Source organism: Triticum aestivum, chromosome 4B (genome assembly GCF_018294505.1).
Source record: "Triticum aestivum cultivar Chinese Spring chromosome 4B, IWGSC CS RefSeq v2.1, whole genome shotgun sequence".
NCBI lineage: Eukaryota > Viridiplantae > Streptophyta > Magnoliopsida > Poales > Poaceae > Triticum > Triticum aestivum.
Window position 1 is genome coordinate 29,984,973 of NC_057804.1, and position 17,763 is coordinate 30,002,735.

Genomic DNA, 17,763 nt, shown 5'->3' on the forward strand with positions numbered 1-17,763 from the left:
TGCCAACAATGTCAATCAGCTGGCATTATATCACTGGGCTGCTAAGATCCGAGATTTTGTGCTGCAAAACAGGCAAGGCAGTCAAGGTGCCTTTGCCATTTGATAGTATCCATTTTAGCTTTAGCGGATACAAACAATTGGGCAAGCAGAGAAAGTTTATAACCCATAAGCAAAGCACGCTCAACTCGCATCACAGATTAGCAGTGCAAGGCTGTGGGGATGACCACCAAGGCCACGAAACCCACATGAAAGGAGGCAAGTAAATTGGTGATAACAGATCACAGCAGAGCGAAAATGACAAATCAAGTGCCCAATGCTCAAAAGGACAAAAGTGATGGTTTTAATTAAATTCCAGATAGGCAACAAGACAAAAAAACACATTGGTACCAATTGATGGATCTCCTTTGATCATACATAAGTGAGAATTAAGTTCACAACTAAGACTCTAGCGATACAAGAGATGGCATTTGTCGCCGCAAACTCAGCCACCACCATCTTACTCTGCCTCAGCTTCACCACTCTTCTTATTGCCCTTCCTTGAGTAACACAAGTTCCTCGGGTCCATCTAAGAGCACACAAAACATATCATTAATAGAAATACAAATGGCCACGATAAAACCTGTCAAATAGGCACACAATCGGCTCACCAAGTTCAGGAGGAGTCAGGAGAAAAAAATGCTCACCTTAGACTTCAATCACTCAGAACTGCATCCTTGCACGGAGTAGATTGTCGATCTGAACGAGGTGCTCGGGGATACATGCCTGGAACTCCGCCATGGTCATGGTCCCTAACAGAACCTGGTCTGACTGACCTTTTAAGTGTGTGCCGAGATTTCCAACTTCCGTTGCCAGCCCTCCAGCCCTAAATCTGATCTCGGTTTTAGCACGTCTTAGCTGGCCCGCTTGGTACTTAATCCGAACAAACGTGTGGAGAACACTCTTAGGCCCCTGTAAGGCGGCATGTGGATTCATGGCGGGCTGTAGACCTTCGAGATCGTCGCGGAGGTGTTGGACAAAAAGAGCCAACCAGCTAAATCCTTCCAGAACGGTTAGCTTCTCACATGTCCACAGCCTTGCTCTCACTAGGGAGTGGAGGTGCTGGTACATGTTGGGCGCCGACGCCAGATCGTTCAGCGTCTCCAGTTTTATGATCCGAATCAGACCGGGGAGGTTCTGCAGGGCTAAGAGCTGATCATTGGTGTTGATGATCGTGACTGCCATCTAGGATGGGCTGCAATGTGGAGTCCTGGCTCGCAGATCGGCAGCTCCTGAGTCGCAGATCGGGGCGGCGGGATGCTGTCGTGGTTGAGGACCAGGGCCCTGTGCGAAACTAAAAAATGAGGCCGTGTCTAATTAAAAAAAATAAACTAACAAGCAATTATAATGCAGTGGCGGAGGACGGATTTTTCTTAAGATGGGGCAGAATCTAAGCACATAACAAATTTGATGCACAATGTAGGTAATCCACCAAATTAACAATGTACACCAATAATTTCATGCGGGATTATTAGTATACTAATAAAATATAATGAAAATTAGAACACATATAAATAGAAAATACTTCAAATCTCTATGTAAAATCAATGATATTGTGTTTAGATGTGTAGTAATATTTATGGCACATCTAGATGTGCTTTAGCAAAATTGTTTAAAACTTTAAATAAAAACAACAGAAAAACATAACGTTAATAAATCTAATGGCATCTAGAAAAAATCAGGCAATGAAAGCTCCAATCTAGCTATTTTCACCGGCGGCGAGCACAACATTAAGCAGTCAATCACACAACAATCACCCAGCATCAAGCAGTAGCCCACGCATACGCGGCAGCGAGCAGCCAAGCATCGCACGGACGGGGTCAATTACCTCGTTATTGATGACGACCGGCGGCAGCGGCGGAGACGACTGAAGTCACTCGAGGCGGCTGCTAGGCAAGTTTCGACGACGGCGAGCCACTCCAGGCGGCGGCGGCGCGAGCTCGTGACTCGTGCGAGTCGATCCAATCTTCCTCGTGCCGGTGCGATTGAACAGATAAGGACAGAGCGCTGCTCACGGCCCAACAACATAGAAACGACTAGGCCTTTGCGAACAGTTTTTTTTCTTTTTCGATTCCAACCCATGTCTCTTCCCCACACACGCCACCTCCCTTCTCCTCTCTCTCCCAAGTCCCAACCCACTCGCGGCGGAGGCAGCAGGGCCCGCACCGCCGTCGCAGAAGAGGGCGCGCCGCCAAAGCTGAAGACTCCTTTTGCGCAGACCCGTGAGGCGGCACGGCGACGGCAGCAACCTTTTTCTCCAACCTGTTTCCGTTTGAGATACAAGGACTGCTTCTTGCCATCCTTTTTCTCTCTGGATTTGGACTGGGACGTGTTTCTGACTTTCTGTCTACGGGTTACAGCAAAGGTTTCTTGGTTTCTTCAGATGTCTGCGGGGTAGGCAAGATATGTTTGCCATGCTGCCCGCCGTGAGGGGAGACACCGCCCCACGCACGAGCACCGGCGCCGCCGAGAAGCTCGTCCATGGCCACGCGTAAGGTGTCTTGGAGCGATTCTTTATCTCGTTTAGTTTGGGGCCGGGTTTCAGTCAATGGATTATTCTACTGTTTAATTTCATTATCTGAACGTACGCTGGGAGTAAATGGACGTGCCCGTGTTCCATTGTTGCTGATGTAATACTAGCTTTCGATTCACAGGCCTGTCACCATCGGAAAGTGCAAGAAGAAAGCTCCGAGGAAGATCCACAAAGCCGAGAGGGAGTAAATGCACGAGCACCGGCGCCGCCGAGAAGCTCGTCCATGGCCACGGGTAAGGTGTCTTGGAGCGATTCTACATCTCGTTTAGTTTGGGGCCGGGTTTCAGTCAATAGATTATTCTACTATTTAATTTCATTATCTGAACGTACGCTGGGAGTAAATGGACGTGCCCGTGTTCCATTGTTGCTGATGTAATACTAGCTTTCGATTCATAGGCCTGTCACCATCGGAAAGTGCAAGAAGAAAGCTCCGAGGAAGATCCACAAAGCCGAGAGGGAGAAGCATGAGCGCGATCTGCTCAATGATCTCTTCAGTGAACTTGGCGAAATAGGTCACTAACCTCGACACCTCCTAGATTATGTCACTGCCAGCGTTGCTTCAGTTACCCTGTCTCTGAATTTTGGGGATCGTTTCCTTTGGAATGTTAGAGCTGAGCGTGGGTATGTGTGAATCTGCATTGTGTTGTTACCATCCATTTCCATGGCTTTTGGGGTGAGTATTGGGGTTCAGTACGTGTCATGGATTGCCTTAGTAGATCCCAGTGAATGTTTATGCTGATGAAAAGGCGTATGAGCTCATTCAAAATTAGTAACAAATGTCCAACATATAAAATTGTGTATTACCTGCATCCATTAATTTCAATCTTTTTCTAATCCATCTGCCTCAGACATGCATCTTGAACCAAGCTGTATGTTCCTTGGAGTCTATTGTTTCTTACATTGCACCATGTGTGTCGCGGGGTCGAGGAAAAGGCCAGCGTTGACATGATGTGCAGACGCTAACGCAATCTCCAGCCAACCCACGTGGCGGGCGGCGCGCGGGCTGGAAGCGTGACGGGTCGTTCTTGGTATGGAGAAAGGGACAAGAGAGAAACCCCAGACCTGTGTGCTGATGCGAGCCCACATCATAGGTGATGTTTCAAGTTTTTCGGATCTTATTATTCAAGTTTCTATCGCAATAAAAATATCTTACTATTCAAGTTGATTCACTCCTTCTGCATCAGTCCAGTATGTTGTTCCTTATGTATAGGATGTTTCCTGATACTAGGAACTTAAATCATAGTTGAGAAATTTAGTAATGTATCTCTGCTCACAAAGGACTAATGATGTCCATCCAATATGCTTACATTTTCATGCCGGCAAAACCAGAAAATTGTCATATTAAATGTAAACATACAGTTTGCTGAACCTAAGTCCTCAGTTCATCATGCTGAAACATTACTTAATGTTAATTTAACAAAGCATGTGGCTGCAAGCCAATTCTGAATTTCTTTATGGTGTAAATGAACTCTCATTAACTCCGAGCATAAAATGTTGCAGGCTATTACAACTATTTTGGTCAGTTGCAAGGACAAAGATAATGGGGAAAGATGCAAAGATATTCAGTGAAGCTGCGGGTAGGCTGGTTGATAAGTGAACCAGTTCAATTTTCATTGTACCATTTATATCAAAATCTTGAATGAGTTTTTGTTGGTTGTTCAGTGACTAAGCTTCTGTTGGTTAATCTGAAGTTGAATTGTACTCTGGATAAAGTCATTTTCTGATACGGTAGCTAATTTCTTTTTTTTTTGGCACATTCTAATTTAAAAAAGAAGCATTAACAAATCATACATGGTTCCAAGCAGAAAATAAACTAAATGTAGCCCATTTCTTTAGTATTAGGATTTCTAAACTGTTGTCCCAAAAACATACAAGGACACGTTTCTAATTTCAGATTTGGCTTTTGGATTTTTCTATGAACAAGCCATGTACAATTACATAGGCTGCCGTGTATAGTACACAGAAAGAACAAATGAAACGGGCTTGCAGATTCAGTTTTCATTTGCACTTTATCATAGTTAATGCTTCCTGTTAAAACAAGCCACTTAGAATGATCTGCTTTTCTGTAGCCTCTCTAATGTTTGTGGTTTTGAAGTACACATCTACCACTTTTTAAACACTTCTTATGATCCATATAAAATTTGGTGAATCGAAGAGTTTGTTTCATGATTTTTAACATACTGAAATTAAATATTCGGCTTATATTTGACGAGCTTGCTCTTTTTGAAAATTGACAGCTAAAGGTAAATAAATGCCATCGGTATGTTCTAATTTCTATCATCCATCGCTGCAAATATATTCTAACTCAATACAGCAGTTTCTTATGTTTTTTTGGTTCGTCTTCACTCGTCCAGCAAATTTCTGCTTATATTTCAGTTGAACACTTTTGAGCAAGCTGTTCTTTATTTTGCCAGTGCGTAGATGCGGAACCGCGAGCAGCAGCCAGGTATACTCAGCTTTGTTGCTGCCGCTCCTTTTCCTCCCTCCCTTTCTTTCTTATATAGGTTTCCATCTAATGGTAGCTCTCTCTCTCTCTCTCTCTCTCTCTCTCTCTCTCTCTCTCTCTCTCTCTCTCTTTTATGTCTCTATTTTTTAAACGGCAGAACAAACTACCATACGTACACACTGAAATTGATTCTGTTGTAAGCTTATTTCACTTTTTTCCTTCTAATCCATCAAGGAATGGCTGTAATGAATATTTACTACAAGAGAACAAATGTAGACCTTGATCTGTTGTAGTATATGGCTACATTCAAGACAACAAGAATATGCTTTTGGAGCCTGTTGAACCTTGATCTGAATTGCTGGTCGTGTCTGGGTCATCGGCCATTCACCTTGTAAAGCTGACCGTTCTCTGTTAATATAGAATTGTTTGTATCTATATGAAACTACTAAACTTCCTCTGCTCTATGCTCTATGAATGAACATTCGTCTGCTGCAGCTCTATTACCATGACTTATATTTTTAATCACTAACATGCCACTGTTTCATCTGCATTGCCAAAGACGTTACCAAATTCTCCAGCATGTTTAGTGTGCCCAGTCACGCAGAGGAAGTGAACCGCAAATGCACATCCACCAAACTACTGGAATTTGAGCAACGCATGAAGCCCAGAGGGCTCCTTATTCTTGGCACGGAGCATGATGAGCTTGGCGAACGCGCCAAAACGGCTTCACGGCCTGGAGCAGATCGCTCTGGACGCAAGCAGACCACCGAGAAGATCAAACCTTGAGCCAGAGAACAGAAAACCCGGGCAAGAAATTCCGCCAAACAGCTCAACCTGCTGATGTTGTTTCTTATGTGATCAGCAGAGTAACCTGCAATGAAGGATTCTGAGGAAACTTTGCTTGCTATGATTGCCAATAAAAATCCTTTTTGCAATTATCTTTTGACTTATAATTATGTCTGTCATTTCTGATGTTGTGACTGCAATGAAGAACTCTTATATGAATATAATTCATGTTGTGACTATTGCTGCTTTGTTAAGCTGAGATCAAGGACTGTTGGTCATTTCTAAAGATCAAGACCTAACCAGCCACCCTAATCTAAGTGCCAGATTGTGGGAAGTTTGAAGAAGCCCAACATGCATAACCAAGCTTAGATTAGGAACCCAACTAGCCCCCTGACGTGTGTAGACAACATTAGAGCGCATAATCCCGCCTCAAGAGGTGCACCCGGGGCGCACCCCAGCCACTAGTTTTGATAAAAGTAGAGCATTGCAATCTGTTCATGAAGCATTCACAGGTTAGTGTGCCTATCTATGAGAGAGAGAGAGAGGATCACACTGGTTTGCCACCACATAGGCACGTGCATATAAGCATATTCATTAAGAGCTCTCGAACACTGTAGGTAGTTACTGCTATAAGATTGTCCTTGTCCATGTAGAAATAGAGAGCACAGTACATTAGCTCTCCAATGGACCTATAGCACGCTGTTCAAGAAAAATACGGGTCGACATATAATAGGGGTATTAAAGCTTTAAGTGTGTTATAGACTAGCTACTAACTAGTAGTTAGCTTTCCTCTCTCTTCTTGCCTTCTCCCCTCCACATGCAAAACAATGACAAGGATCCTATATGGCCAGCTGAGGTGGCATTGTTGGGGAACTCTAAGAAGATTTGCACTCGAGTGGCACACAGCACACTTAACAAGTTTTGGGGCCAAATCTGCATTTGTGGTGCTTAGGGGGCCTGGATATGATACCGTTGATCCATTTTACTCAACAGAAAAACACATGGACACAAAACCAAGTCGATTAATGGTTAGTTAAACGCACAAATCAGCTTCAAATTAGTAACATGACGAACACTCACTGTTAACCATTAGTTCTTTCTCATGCGGTGCATAATATATTTCAGCAATTACCTTAATGGCTTCAAGTGACACCTCACCGTCAAGGAAAAATTTCTTAGCATCTTCATTACCAGTGTAAGCAAGAACCTGCAGAAGAATGCAAATGGAATTTACAAAATGACAATATAAAGACATGAAACCAGGTTAATGATGTAAGAAAATAAGGTATTACTGTGGTCTCTTGTCCAGTAATACCAAAGTAGTCAGCAACTGGTTCACGAACTTCCTCATTGTCTCGCTCCACAAAGACAAATAATAGCTGCATATACATGAACACACCTATGCATCAATGATTCACAAAACACACGCCAAGAAGTATTAAGCACAAAAAATAGTACAAGGAAAAACAACCAAAGAGTTGGAAATTAACTTGAACATAGAACAAAGCAAAGGATAGAGGTCCAAACAAAATCAGTTGGTCAACAATGTAAGTGAGGTTAATCGCATGAGATTAGATTGATTGAGCCTCTCGGGTGGTATATATAGAGTATGTGAGGCAATTTGCCTCCCCAGACACATATGACAATACAAGGTTGCAATCCTAATTGTCCCCTGCTCCCCCAACACACACAAACAGACATAATGGAAGCTTGTTAGTGTGGATTGGGTTGCCAAAAATAGAAGGGGAAGTTTCTTGAGTTAGTGTGGTCACCAAAGGAAGCTTGTTAGCAGACACAAAATTAGCAATGGCTGATGCTTTAAACTCCCCATCTGCATCACACACATTGGATTATATGTGTTAATAGGTGCACAAAAAATTGAAAATAAGGCTGGTACTGAAATCTAGAATAACTAAGAGATGAAGGCACCTACCATAGAAGGTCAACTTCTCCTCCTCTTTCTTCAGAAGTACTACTGATGGACGCTTTGCTGCTGTGTCGATATGGAAAAGCTTAGCAACATCAGGAGTCGAAGTCTGATAAAAGTTGATGCTATCTTCCAGCCTTGAAGCAGCAGCAAGCTCGTCACTTTGAGCACCCTATATAGTAGAAGTTCGCGTAATAATTAAAAAAGGGTCCAAGGTGTCAACGTAAAAAGTCATCAACCACTAATCATTTTTGCTGTTGCGAGTTATTTTCAGCCATTAAAATTGGTCCTCAGGACATGGAAGTAGAACAATTAACCTTACTTGCAGGACATATATTATTGAAGTGTGACAATAAAACAGCAATAAAACATGAAAGCCTCCTTTCACTTAATTCAGCTGGAAGTCAATAAAACAGCAATATGGTGAAAAAAAGTATGGAAGGTTTTTTTTCCTTGATTCAAAGCACCTGTCGTACTGATACCTTATTGTAAGCACCACAATTGTTTTTACAGTCTTAAGTTCCCAGGACAATTTGGTCAAAAAAAGTTCCCAGGACAATGTACATGTAAGTGTGTGTTTTACTTATACCTCATTGCTCTGAGTTGTGTAACGATGGAATGGAACAACGGTAATGTAGTTCCAGTGGCTTTCGTGCATAATTAAACATTTTCTTGATACTGGTAATGATAGAAAACCACATTTGGAGGGACCAAAGAGAGGACCTTTTACAAACCGAAGTAACAATATGAAAAAGCGAAACACATGAGATAGAATGGCAAGACAATGCACTAGGAGTACCGCCTACCTTAGACGCTTCAAGTCGGTGAATGTTTTTTAAGCACGCTTCTGCTCGATCTGTCGGTTTTTACCTGAAACCAGAAACAGAGTTTGTTGTTCGCAAAACCCATGATACTGACACACTGAGGTAAGGTCATATCTATGTCAAATTGTCAAGAAAGAAGTGGCAAAAATGGCCAATGTTGGGTTAGATAGGCAAATGGAGAACTTTCTGAAAACCTGAATAAATAAGATTGGTTAGCACATTCATAACAAACCTGAATGAAAAAAGGAAAAAAAATTGCAATGGGGTCGTGACATCACCTTTGGATTGTGAAACTGAGAGACGGTCAAACAACAGGTACGGGTGCTCACTCTCAGTGATATGTGACAAGGATGAGTGTCCAGCTCGCAGGCAAAACCGCAAAGGTGCCAACAATGTCAATCATCTGGCATTATATCATTGGGCTGCTAAGATCCGAGATTTTGTGCTGCAAAACAGGCAAGGCAGTCAAGGTGCCTTTGCCATTTGATAGTATCCATTTCAGCTTTAGCGGATACAAACAATTGGGCAAGCAGAGAAAGTTTATAACCCATATGCAAAGCACGCTCAACTCGCATCACAAATTAGCAGTGCAAGGCTGTGGGGATGACCACCAAAGCCACGAAAGTAAATTGGTGATAACAGATCACAGCAGAGCGAAAATGACAAATCAAGTGCCCAATGCTCAAAAGGACACAAGTGATGGTTTTAATTAAATTCCAGATAGGCAACAAGACAAAAAACACATTGGTACCAATTGATGGATCTCCTTTGATCACACAAAGTGACAATTAAGTTCACAACTAAGACTCTAGCGATACAAGAGATGGCATTTGTCGCCGCAAACTCAGCCACCACCATCTTACTCTGCCTCAGCTTCACCACTCTTCTTATTGCCCTTCCTTGAGTAACACAAGTTCCTCGGGTCCATCTAAGAGAACACAAAACAGATCATTAATAGAAATACAAATGGCCACGATAAAACCTGTCAAATAGGCACACAATCGGCTCACCAAGTTCAGGAGGAGTCAGGAGAAAAAAAATGCTCACCTTAGACTTCAATCACTCAGAACTGCATCCCCGCATGGAGTAGATTGTCGATATGAACGAGGTGCTCGGGGATACATGCCTGGAACTCCGCCATGGTCACGGTCCCTAACAGAACCTGGTCTGACTGACCTTTTAAGTGTGTGCCGAGATTTCCAACTTTCGTTGCCAGCCCTCCAGCCCTAAATCTGATCTCAGTTTTAGCACGTCTTAGCTGACCCGCTTGGTACTTAATCCGAACAAACGTGTGGAGAACGCTCTTAGGCCCCTGTAAGGCGGCATGTGGATTCATGGCGGGCTGTAGACCTTCGAGATCGTCGCAGAGGTGTTGGACAAAAAGAGCCAACCAGCTAAATCCTTCCAGAACGGTTAGCTTCTCACATGTCCACATCCTTGCTCCCACTAGGGAGTGGAGATGCTGGTACATGTTGGGCGCCGACGCCAGTTCCTCCAGCGTCACCAGTTTTATGACCCGAATCAGACCGGTGAGGTTCTGCAGGGCTAAGAGCTGACCATTGGTGTTGATGATCGTGACTGCCATCTAGGATGGGCTGCAATGTGGAGTCCTGGCTCGCAGATCGGCAGCTCCTGGGTCACAGATCGGGGCGGCGGGATGCTGTCGTGGTTGAGGACCAGGGCCCTGTGCGAAACTAAAAAATGAGGCCGTGTCTAATTAAAAAAATAAACTAACAAGCAATTATAATGCAGTGGCGGAGGACGGGTTTTTCTTGAGATGGGGCAGAATCTAAGCACATAACAAATTTGATGCACAATGTAGGTAGTCCACCAAATTAACAATGTACACCAATACTTTCATGTGGGATTATAAGTATACTAATAAAATATAATGAAAATTAGAACACATTTAAATAGGAAATACCTCAAATCTCTGTGTCAAATTAATGATATAGTGTTTAGATGTGTAATATTTATGGCACATCTAGATGTGCTTTAGCAAAATTGTTTAAAACTTTAAATAAAAACAATAGAAAAACATACCGATAATAAATCTAATGGCATCTAGAAAATCAGGCAATGAAAGCTCCAATCTAGCTATTTCCACCGGCGCCGAGCATAACATCAAGTTGTCAATCACACAGCAAGCACCAAGCATCAAGCAGTAGCCCACACATACGCGGCAGCAAGCAAGGCCAAGAGGAATAGAAAGGAGATAATCTTCTATTGCCATGACGACTTGAGAGAGAATTTTATAAAAAGGATTTCCTTCTACGATTCATGACTCCAATATTCGAGTTGGTTCACAAGAGAATTTAACGGGGTTCCAAAGATGCCGAATTGGGAAGAATTGATAGCGAGTGAGAGGGAATTCAAATAGACGAAATGTAGAGGTAAAAGGAAAAGGGAATTTTCCTTTTTCAAGTTTATGAAATCGATACAAGGAATTCTAGAGTGAGACCCAGTGGAGATTGAGCCGCAGGATGAAGGGAAGGTCGTTTGGGCTACTTGGCTTGTCGTCGACCATCTGTGGTCTGCTCTAGCTTGTTGTGGCCACCGTTGGCTAGCTGTGGCCTCTTATGGCCTATCATGGTTGGACGTGGTTGGCTACTGGCCGGCTACGACTGGCTACGGCTAGCTATGGATGGCTGGGCGAGGCTACAGCTCGCGGGGTAGGGCTATGTCCAACTATGGCTAGCTAAGGTTGGTCAAACAGGGCTAGGGCTTAGTCGGGTTTGGCTGCGGCTAGCTAGGTGGGGCTATGGTTGGCTACGTTTGGTCGAGCATGGATACGGGCAGCTAGAAGGTGGATGCGATGATTGGATAGATCAGGAATCTTGGCGTGGCTCTATTGCTTGCCGATGAAGGACATAGAGAGGTCGCGGTCTCCGTGAGGCAGATAGATCAAAAGTAGTAAGGGCAGTGAAGGGGGTTGATTGTTAAGAGAAGATAAAGATCTTCACTTCCATGAGTTCTGACTTGGAGGATTTGAGTGAGATGCGAGAGAAGATTCACGCGATGAATTCGAGAAGGGTCCACGGAATTCGGGAGGAATTTCCGGAGGAGAGAAAAGGCATCACGAGGGATTGAGGGAAAGTTGCTTCGGATTGTGCACTCCGACACAAAACACTATTAACCACTAAAGGACTCCAGCAAACTCCTACAATAAATTCTAAATGTACGCCACGTTTTTCTTAGTGGGTCAACTTACGTTTGACCTAGTGACTACATGATTCACACATTGCATGAAAAAGTTCTAAAAAGTTTGGATTTTTGGCTTCCGAAAACCTGGGATGGTACAGTCCACTCCCATTATAGGAATCTCGTCCTCGAGATTTAGTGGTTGCTTGGTAGATGAAGAGGCGGAGATGTTGCTTCTGAAATCAAAACTTCTGGCACGTTTTTTTTTTGATCAAGGTGGTTGATCCATAGGACCTTGTGGAAAGGAATTGTCGTCCTTTTAGCTTCTTTCATAACTTGATCCAAATTCTTTTTCAGGTGTCCAAGGTACTCGAGCATGTCCTTCTTCTTCTTTTTTGCGGGGGGAAAAGCATTTCATTAATTGATAATGGTTTTTACATTCCTCACTAATGATAGTGCTAATCTCCTGGGGTACATATGAGAGCCAGCATGCAGTTCGTTGTTGGCCACGGCCAATGGCTGCCATGGCCCATGGCGTGGCTTGCCTTGTTCTGTGCTCTGCCAATTTGCCGGACGTGGGTCTCCCTTTCCTTGAGCAAGTCAGCCACATCTGCAAGTTGATACATGTTGCTTGATCGGTCTGGTGTACTGGACGAAAGTAGAGTGACTAACTCGGCGCAGTCGGATTCCACCATAATAGGTGTCGTAGACCAATGCAGCGCTAGTCGTAGGCCTTCTTCGCATGCTGCTAGTTCCGATTCGAAGGGGCTTTGGCAGTTGAAGAGCCACCTACAAGCTGCAAATATCACACTACCAGTATGGTCACGTAATATCATTCCTGCTCCCGCCGTTCCATCAGCAGCAACGAAAGAACCATCAAAGTTCAGCTTGACACAACCTTCCGGTGGCGGTTCCCATTCGGCCATGGACAGTTCAGACTGCACGCGTTTGGATGGTTTCTTTTGCCCTGCTAAACATGCCGGTTGCTTGCCTTTAGTCAGGTCCTCATTGGGATAATGTTTGATCAAAAGCAACGTCTCCACATAGCTGCACAAAAATCGCCTGGATGCTTCTATCGGGATGAATGGCTTCTCATGTGTGAGTTCATTTCGGACGTACCAAACTCGCCATAACAACATTAGCAGGAGCATATGACGGGTGTCATCCAGGTCCTGTAGAACTACCAACAGCCAATCTGGCTCATCTCTATGCATGACTTCATCCGACGGTAGGTCCCACACCCTACACATAGCATCCCAGAGATCGCGGGCATGAGGGCACCTGGTTAATGCATGTTGGGTAGTCTCGAGCATGTCCTTCGGGGCTAAGGCTTTTGGGAAGGCGTATGTGTCAAATATTTTTAAGGATGTTTTCTTTTTATTTGGAAACCAAAGCCTTTTTTTGGAAGCAACATTTTAAACCCCCGCCCTTTTTTTTGAAGATTTCACAGAGAAGAAGGTTACAACTTTTGGATTTGGAAATATACTCAAATACATTTGAAATAGGTTGTATCCCATTTTGATTTTTGAAACTTTAATCAAATGTTTTTTTAATTGCTTCAAATAGATTTTTTTATAATATTAAGACTTTTGAAAGGGTTTTGCTTTTCAAAACTCCTTTGAAATGATTTTTATAAAAATCTCCATGGGGTAGATTTTAGAATTCCGCTTCTTTCAGGGGTGTGGCATGTCGCGCTGCAGCTTGATTCGGTGCCCCGACGGCAAAGTTCTCATAGTATTACCTTCACTGTGAAATCTGCGGCGGTAGTCCCCAGTAGAGCGGTCGTCACGGTACCTGAGCAGCTCAGCCGGTCGACGTAAATGGTACGGAGAGAACCTAAATTTTCCACCCTGACCTCCTGATGAGGACATGACTACCTTGGATACGACCAAAAATACTGCATACACGCATATTTGTCAGGTGATTTCTAGTGCAAACTATTCAATAATCTATTTATGTTATCTAGAACAAAAATACTTCACACACTTTTGTGTTTTGTCTAATTGCAGGTGTATGGGACATTTGTACAATCCACATATGAAGATAAGGGAAAAGGAGAAGTTTAGGTTCTATTCAAAAAGTCCTCTCACGTCACTTTTGGGCCAAGAGAAGATAGAGTCCAAGTCTCTCACGTTCTGGATTCAGATTCGGACTGCACAGACATACCTGACTCAAAACGCCAACAACTCTTTCATACGGACTCCAAATTGGGTGATTCTTTTTTGTTGGAAAGTAGATTTCGTGCTCTTTCCAACCCAATTGGAATCACCTTAAAATCCATCCGGAGCGTTGACTTAAAACCCAACACGGACGGTGTCGACCTATTCATGCGGCCATCCTGGGCTTCACAAGGAGCTAGGACATGATACACATCGGAGCCGGAGGAGGCCGAGCCTGTTGGAAATATGCCCTAGAGGCAATAATAAATGATTATTATTATATTTCCTTATTCATGATAATTGTCTGTTATTCATGTGATAATTGTGTTATCCGGAAATCGTAATACATGTGTGAATACACAGACCACAACATGTCAGTGAGCCTCTAGTTGACTAGCTCGTTGATCAACTGATAGTCATGATTTCCTGACTATGGACATTGGATGTCATTGATAATGGGATCACATCATTAGGAGAATGATGTGATGGACAATACCCAATCCTAAGCATAGCACAAGATCGTGTAGTTCGTTTGCTAGAGCTTTTCCAATGTCAAGTATCTTTTCCTTAGACCATGAGATCGTGTAACTCCCGGATGTCGTAGGAGTGCTTTGGGTGTACCAAACGTCACAACGTAAATTGGTGACTATAAAGTTATACTACGGGTATCCCCAAAAGTATCTGTTGGGTTGACACGGATCGAGACTGGGATTTGTCACTCCGTATGACGGAGAGGTATCTCTGGGCCCACTCGGTAATGCATCATCATAATGAGCTCAAAGTGACCAAGTGTTTGGTCACGGGATCATGCATTACGGTACGAGTAAAGTGACTTGCCGGTAACGAGATTGAACGAGGTATTGGGATACCGATGATCGAATCTCGGGCAAGTAACGTACCGATTGACAAAGGGAATTGTATACGGGGTTTCTTGAATCCTCGACATCGTGGTTCATCCAATGAGATCACCGAGGAGCATGTGGGAGCCAACATGGGTATCCAGATCCCGCTGTTGGTTATTGACCGGAGAGTCATCTCGGTCATGTCTACGTGTCTCCCGAACCCGTAGGGTCTACACACTTAAGGTTCGGTGATGCTAGGGTTGTAGAGATATGAGTATGCAGTAACCCGAAAGTTGTTCGGAGTCCCGGATGAGATCCTGGACGTCACGAGGAGTTCCGGAGTGGTCCGGAGGTAAAGAATTACATATAGAAAGTCAGGTTTCGGCCATCGAGGAAGTTTCGGGGGTCACCGGTATTGTACCGGGACCACCGGAAGGGTCCCAGGGGTCCACCGGGTGGGGCCACCTATCCCGAGGGCCCCATGGGCTGAAGTGGGAGGGGAACCAGCCCCTGGTGGGCTGGTGCGCCCCCTCTTGGGCCCCCCTGCGCCTAGGGTTGGAAACCCTAGGGGTGGGGGGCTCCTCCACCTGGCTTGGGGGGCAAGCCACCCCCTTGGTCGCCGCCCCCCTAGGAGATTGCATCTCCTAGGGCCGGCGCCCCCCTAGGGGCCCTATATAAAGAGGGGGGAGGGCAGCCGCACCCATGCTCTTGGCGCCTCCCTCTCCCTCTCGCAGACGCTTCGCAAAGCCCTGCCGAGATCGCTGCTGCATCCACCACCACGCCGTCGTGCTGCTGGATCTCCATCAACCTCTCCTTCCCCCTTGCTAGATCAAGAAGGAGGAGACGTCTTCCCCAACCATACGTGTGTTGAACGCGGAGGTGCTATCCATTCAGCACTAGGATCATCGGTGATTTGCATCACGACGAGTACGACTCCCTCAATCCCGTTCTCTTGAACGCTTCCGCTCGATCTACAAGGGTATGTAGATGCACTCCTCTCTCTCGTTGCTAGATGAACTCATAGGTTGATCTTGGTGAAACCGTAGGAAAAAAATTATTTTCTGCAACGTCCCCCAACAGTGGCATCATGAGCTAGGTCTATGTGTAGTTCTCTTTGCACGAGTAGAACACAAATTTGTTGTGGGCGTAGATGTTGTCAAATTTCTTGCCACTACTAGTCTTATTTTGCTTCAGCAGTATTGTGGGATGAAGCGGCCCAGACCGACCTTACACGTACGCTTACGTGAGACAGGTTCCACCGACTGATATGCACTAGTTGCATAAGGTGGCTAGCGGGTGTCTGTCTCACCCACTTTAGTGGAGCGGATTCGATGAAAAGGGTCCTTATGAAGGGTAAATAGAATTTGACAAATCATGTTGTGGCTTTCACGTAGGTAAGAAAACGTTCTTGCTAGAACCCTATTGCAGCCACGTAAAAGATGCAACAACAATTAGAGGACGTCTAACTTGTTTTTGCAGCAATTGCTTTGTGATGTGATATGGCCAAAAGTTGTGATGAATGATATATATGTGATGTATGAGATCATGTTCTTGTAATAGGAATCACGACTTGCATGTTGATGAGTATGACAACCGGCAGGAGCCATAGGAGTTGTCTTAATTATTGTATGACCTGCGTGTCAATGATTTAACGCCATGTAATTACTTTACTTTATTGCTAAACCGTTAGCCATAGTAGTAGAAGTAATAGTTGGCAAGCAACTTCATGGAGACACGATGATGGAGATCATGATGATGGAGATCATGGTGTCATGCCAGTGACGAAGATGATCATGGAGCCCCGAAGATGGAGATCAAAGGAGTTATATGATATTGGCCATATCATGTCACTACTATTTGATTGCATGTGATGTTTATCAAGTTTATGCATCTAGTTTACTTAGAACGACGGTAGTAAATAAGATGATCCCTCATAATAATTTCAAGAAAGTCTTCCCCCTAACTGTGCGCCGTTGCGAAAGTTCGTTGTTTTGAAGCACCACGTGATGATCGGGTGTGATAGATTCCAACGTCCACATACAACGGGTGTAAGACAGATTTACACATGCAAAACACTTAGGTTAACTTGACGAGCCTAGCATGTACAGACATGGCCTTAGAACACAAGAGACCGAAAGGTCGAACATGAGTCATATGGAAGATACCATCAACTTGGAGATGTTCAACGATGATGACTAGTCCGTCTCACGTGATGATCGGACACGACCTAGTTGACTCGGATCATGTATCACTTAGATGACTAGAGGGATGTCTAATCTGAGTGGGAGTTCATTAAATAATTTGATTAGATGAACTTAATTATCATGAACTTAGTCTAAAAACCTTTGCATAAATGTCTTGTAGATCAAATGGCCAACGCTCATGTCAACATGAACTTCAACGCGTTTCTAGAGAAAACCAAGCTGAAAGATGATGGCAGCAACTATACGGACTGGGTCCGGAACCTGAGGATCATCCTCATAGCTGCCAAGAAAGCATATGTCCTAGAAGGACCGTTAGGTGAAGCACCCATCCCAGAGAACCAAGACGTTATGAACGCTTGGCAGTCACGTGCTGATGATTACTCCCTCGTTCAGTGCGGCATGCTTTACAGCTTAGAACCGGGGCTCCAATGGCGTTTTGAGCAACACAGAGCATATGAGATGTTCGAGGAGCTGAAAATGGTTTTCCAAGCTCATGCCTGGGTCGAGAGATATGAAGTCTCCGACAAGTTCTATAGTTGTAAGATGGAGGAAAATAGTTCTGTCAGTGAGCACATACTCAAAATGTCTGGGTTGCACAACCGCTTGTCCCAGCTGGACATTAACCTCCCGGACAAGGCGGTCATTGACAGAATCCTTCAGTCGCTCCCACCATGCTACAAGAGCTTTGTGATGAACTACAATATGCAAGGAATGGAGAAAACTATTCCTGAAGTATTTTCAATGCTGAAATCAGCGGAGGTAGAAATCAAAAAGGAACATCAAGTGTTGATGGTCAATAAAACCACTAAGTTCAAGAAGGGCAAGGGTAAGAAGAACTTCAAGAAGGACGGCAAGGAAGTTGCCG

The 17,763-nt window shown here is 44.2% G+C and overlaps 1 protein-coding gene and 1 long non-coding RNA gene across 2 annotated transcripts; both read right to left on the minus strand.

Moving 5' to 3' along the window:
• Positions 1-320: 320 nt before the first annotated feature.
• On the minus strand, positions 321-2,023 carry LOC123094306 (uncharacterized). Its single transcript, XR_006445794.1, has 3 exons — positions 1,865-2,023; positions 684-1,320; positions 321-565 (listed from the first exon to the last, which is right to left on the minus strand). It is a non-coding gene; the product is annotated as an uncharacterized lncRNA (long non-coding RNA).
• Positions 2,024-6,473: 4,450 nt separating this feature from the next.
• Positions 6,474-10,023, minus strand: LOC123089921 (uncharacterized). The gene is made up of 9 exons (XM_044511461.1): positions 9,715-10,023; positions 9,416-9,480; positions 8,599-8,666; positions 8,318-8,451; positions 7,735-7,900; positions 7,574-7,632; positions 7,094-7,180; positions 6,934-7,008; positions 6,474-6,500 (listed from the first exon to the last, which is right to left on the minus strand). The coding sequence occupies exons 1-9, from the start codon at positions 10,021-10,023 to the stop codon at positions 6,474-6,476; spliced, it is 990 nt and encodes a 329-aa protein (XP_044367396.1).
• Between the last annotated feature and the right edge of the window lie 7,740 nt (positions 10,024-17,763).

Coding starts and splice junctions, on each gene's coding strand:
- LOC123089921 (XM_044511461.1), bottom strand. CDS start 10,023: ATGTACCAGCATCTCCACTCCCTAGTGGGAGCAAGGATGTGGACATGT. Junction 7,009..7,093: donor TTACTGGACAAGAGACCACA/GTAATACCTTAT, acceptor ATTCTTCTGCAG/GTTCTTGCTTACACTGGTAA. Junction 6,501..6,933: donor TGTCACTTGAAGCCATTAAG/GTAATTGCTGAA, acceptor TTTCTTGAACAG/CGTGCTATAGGTCCATTGGA.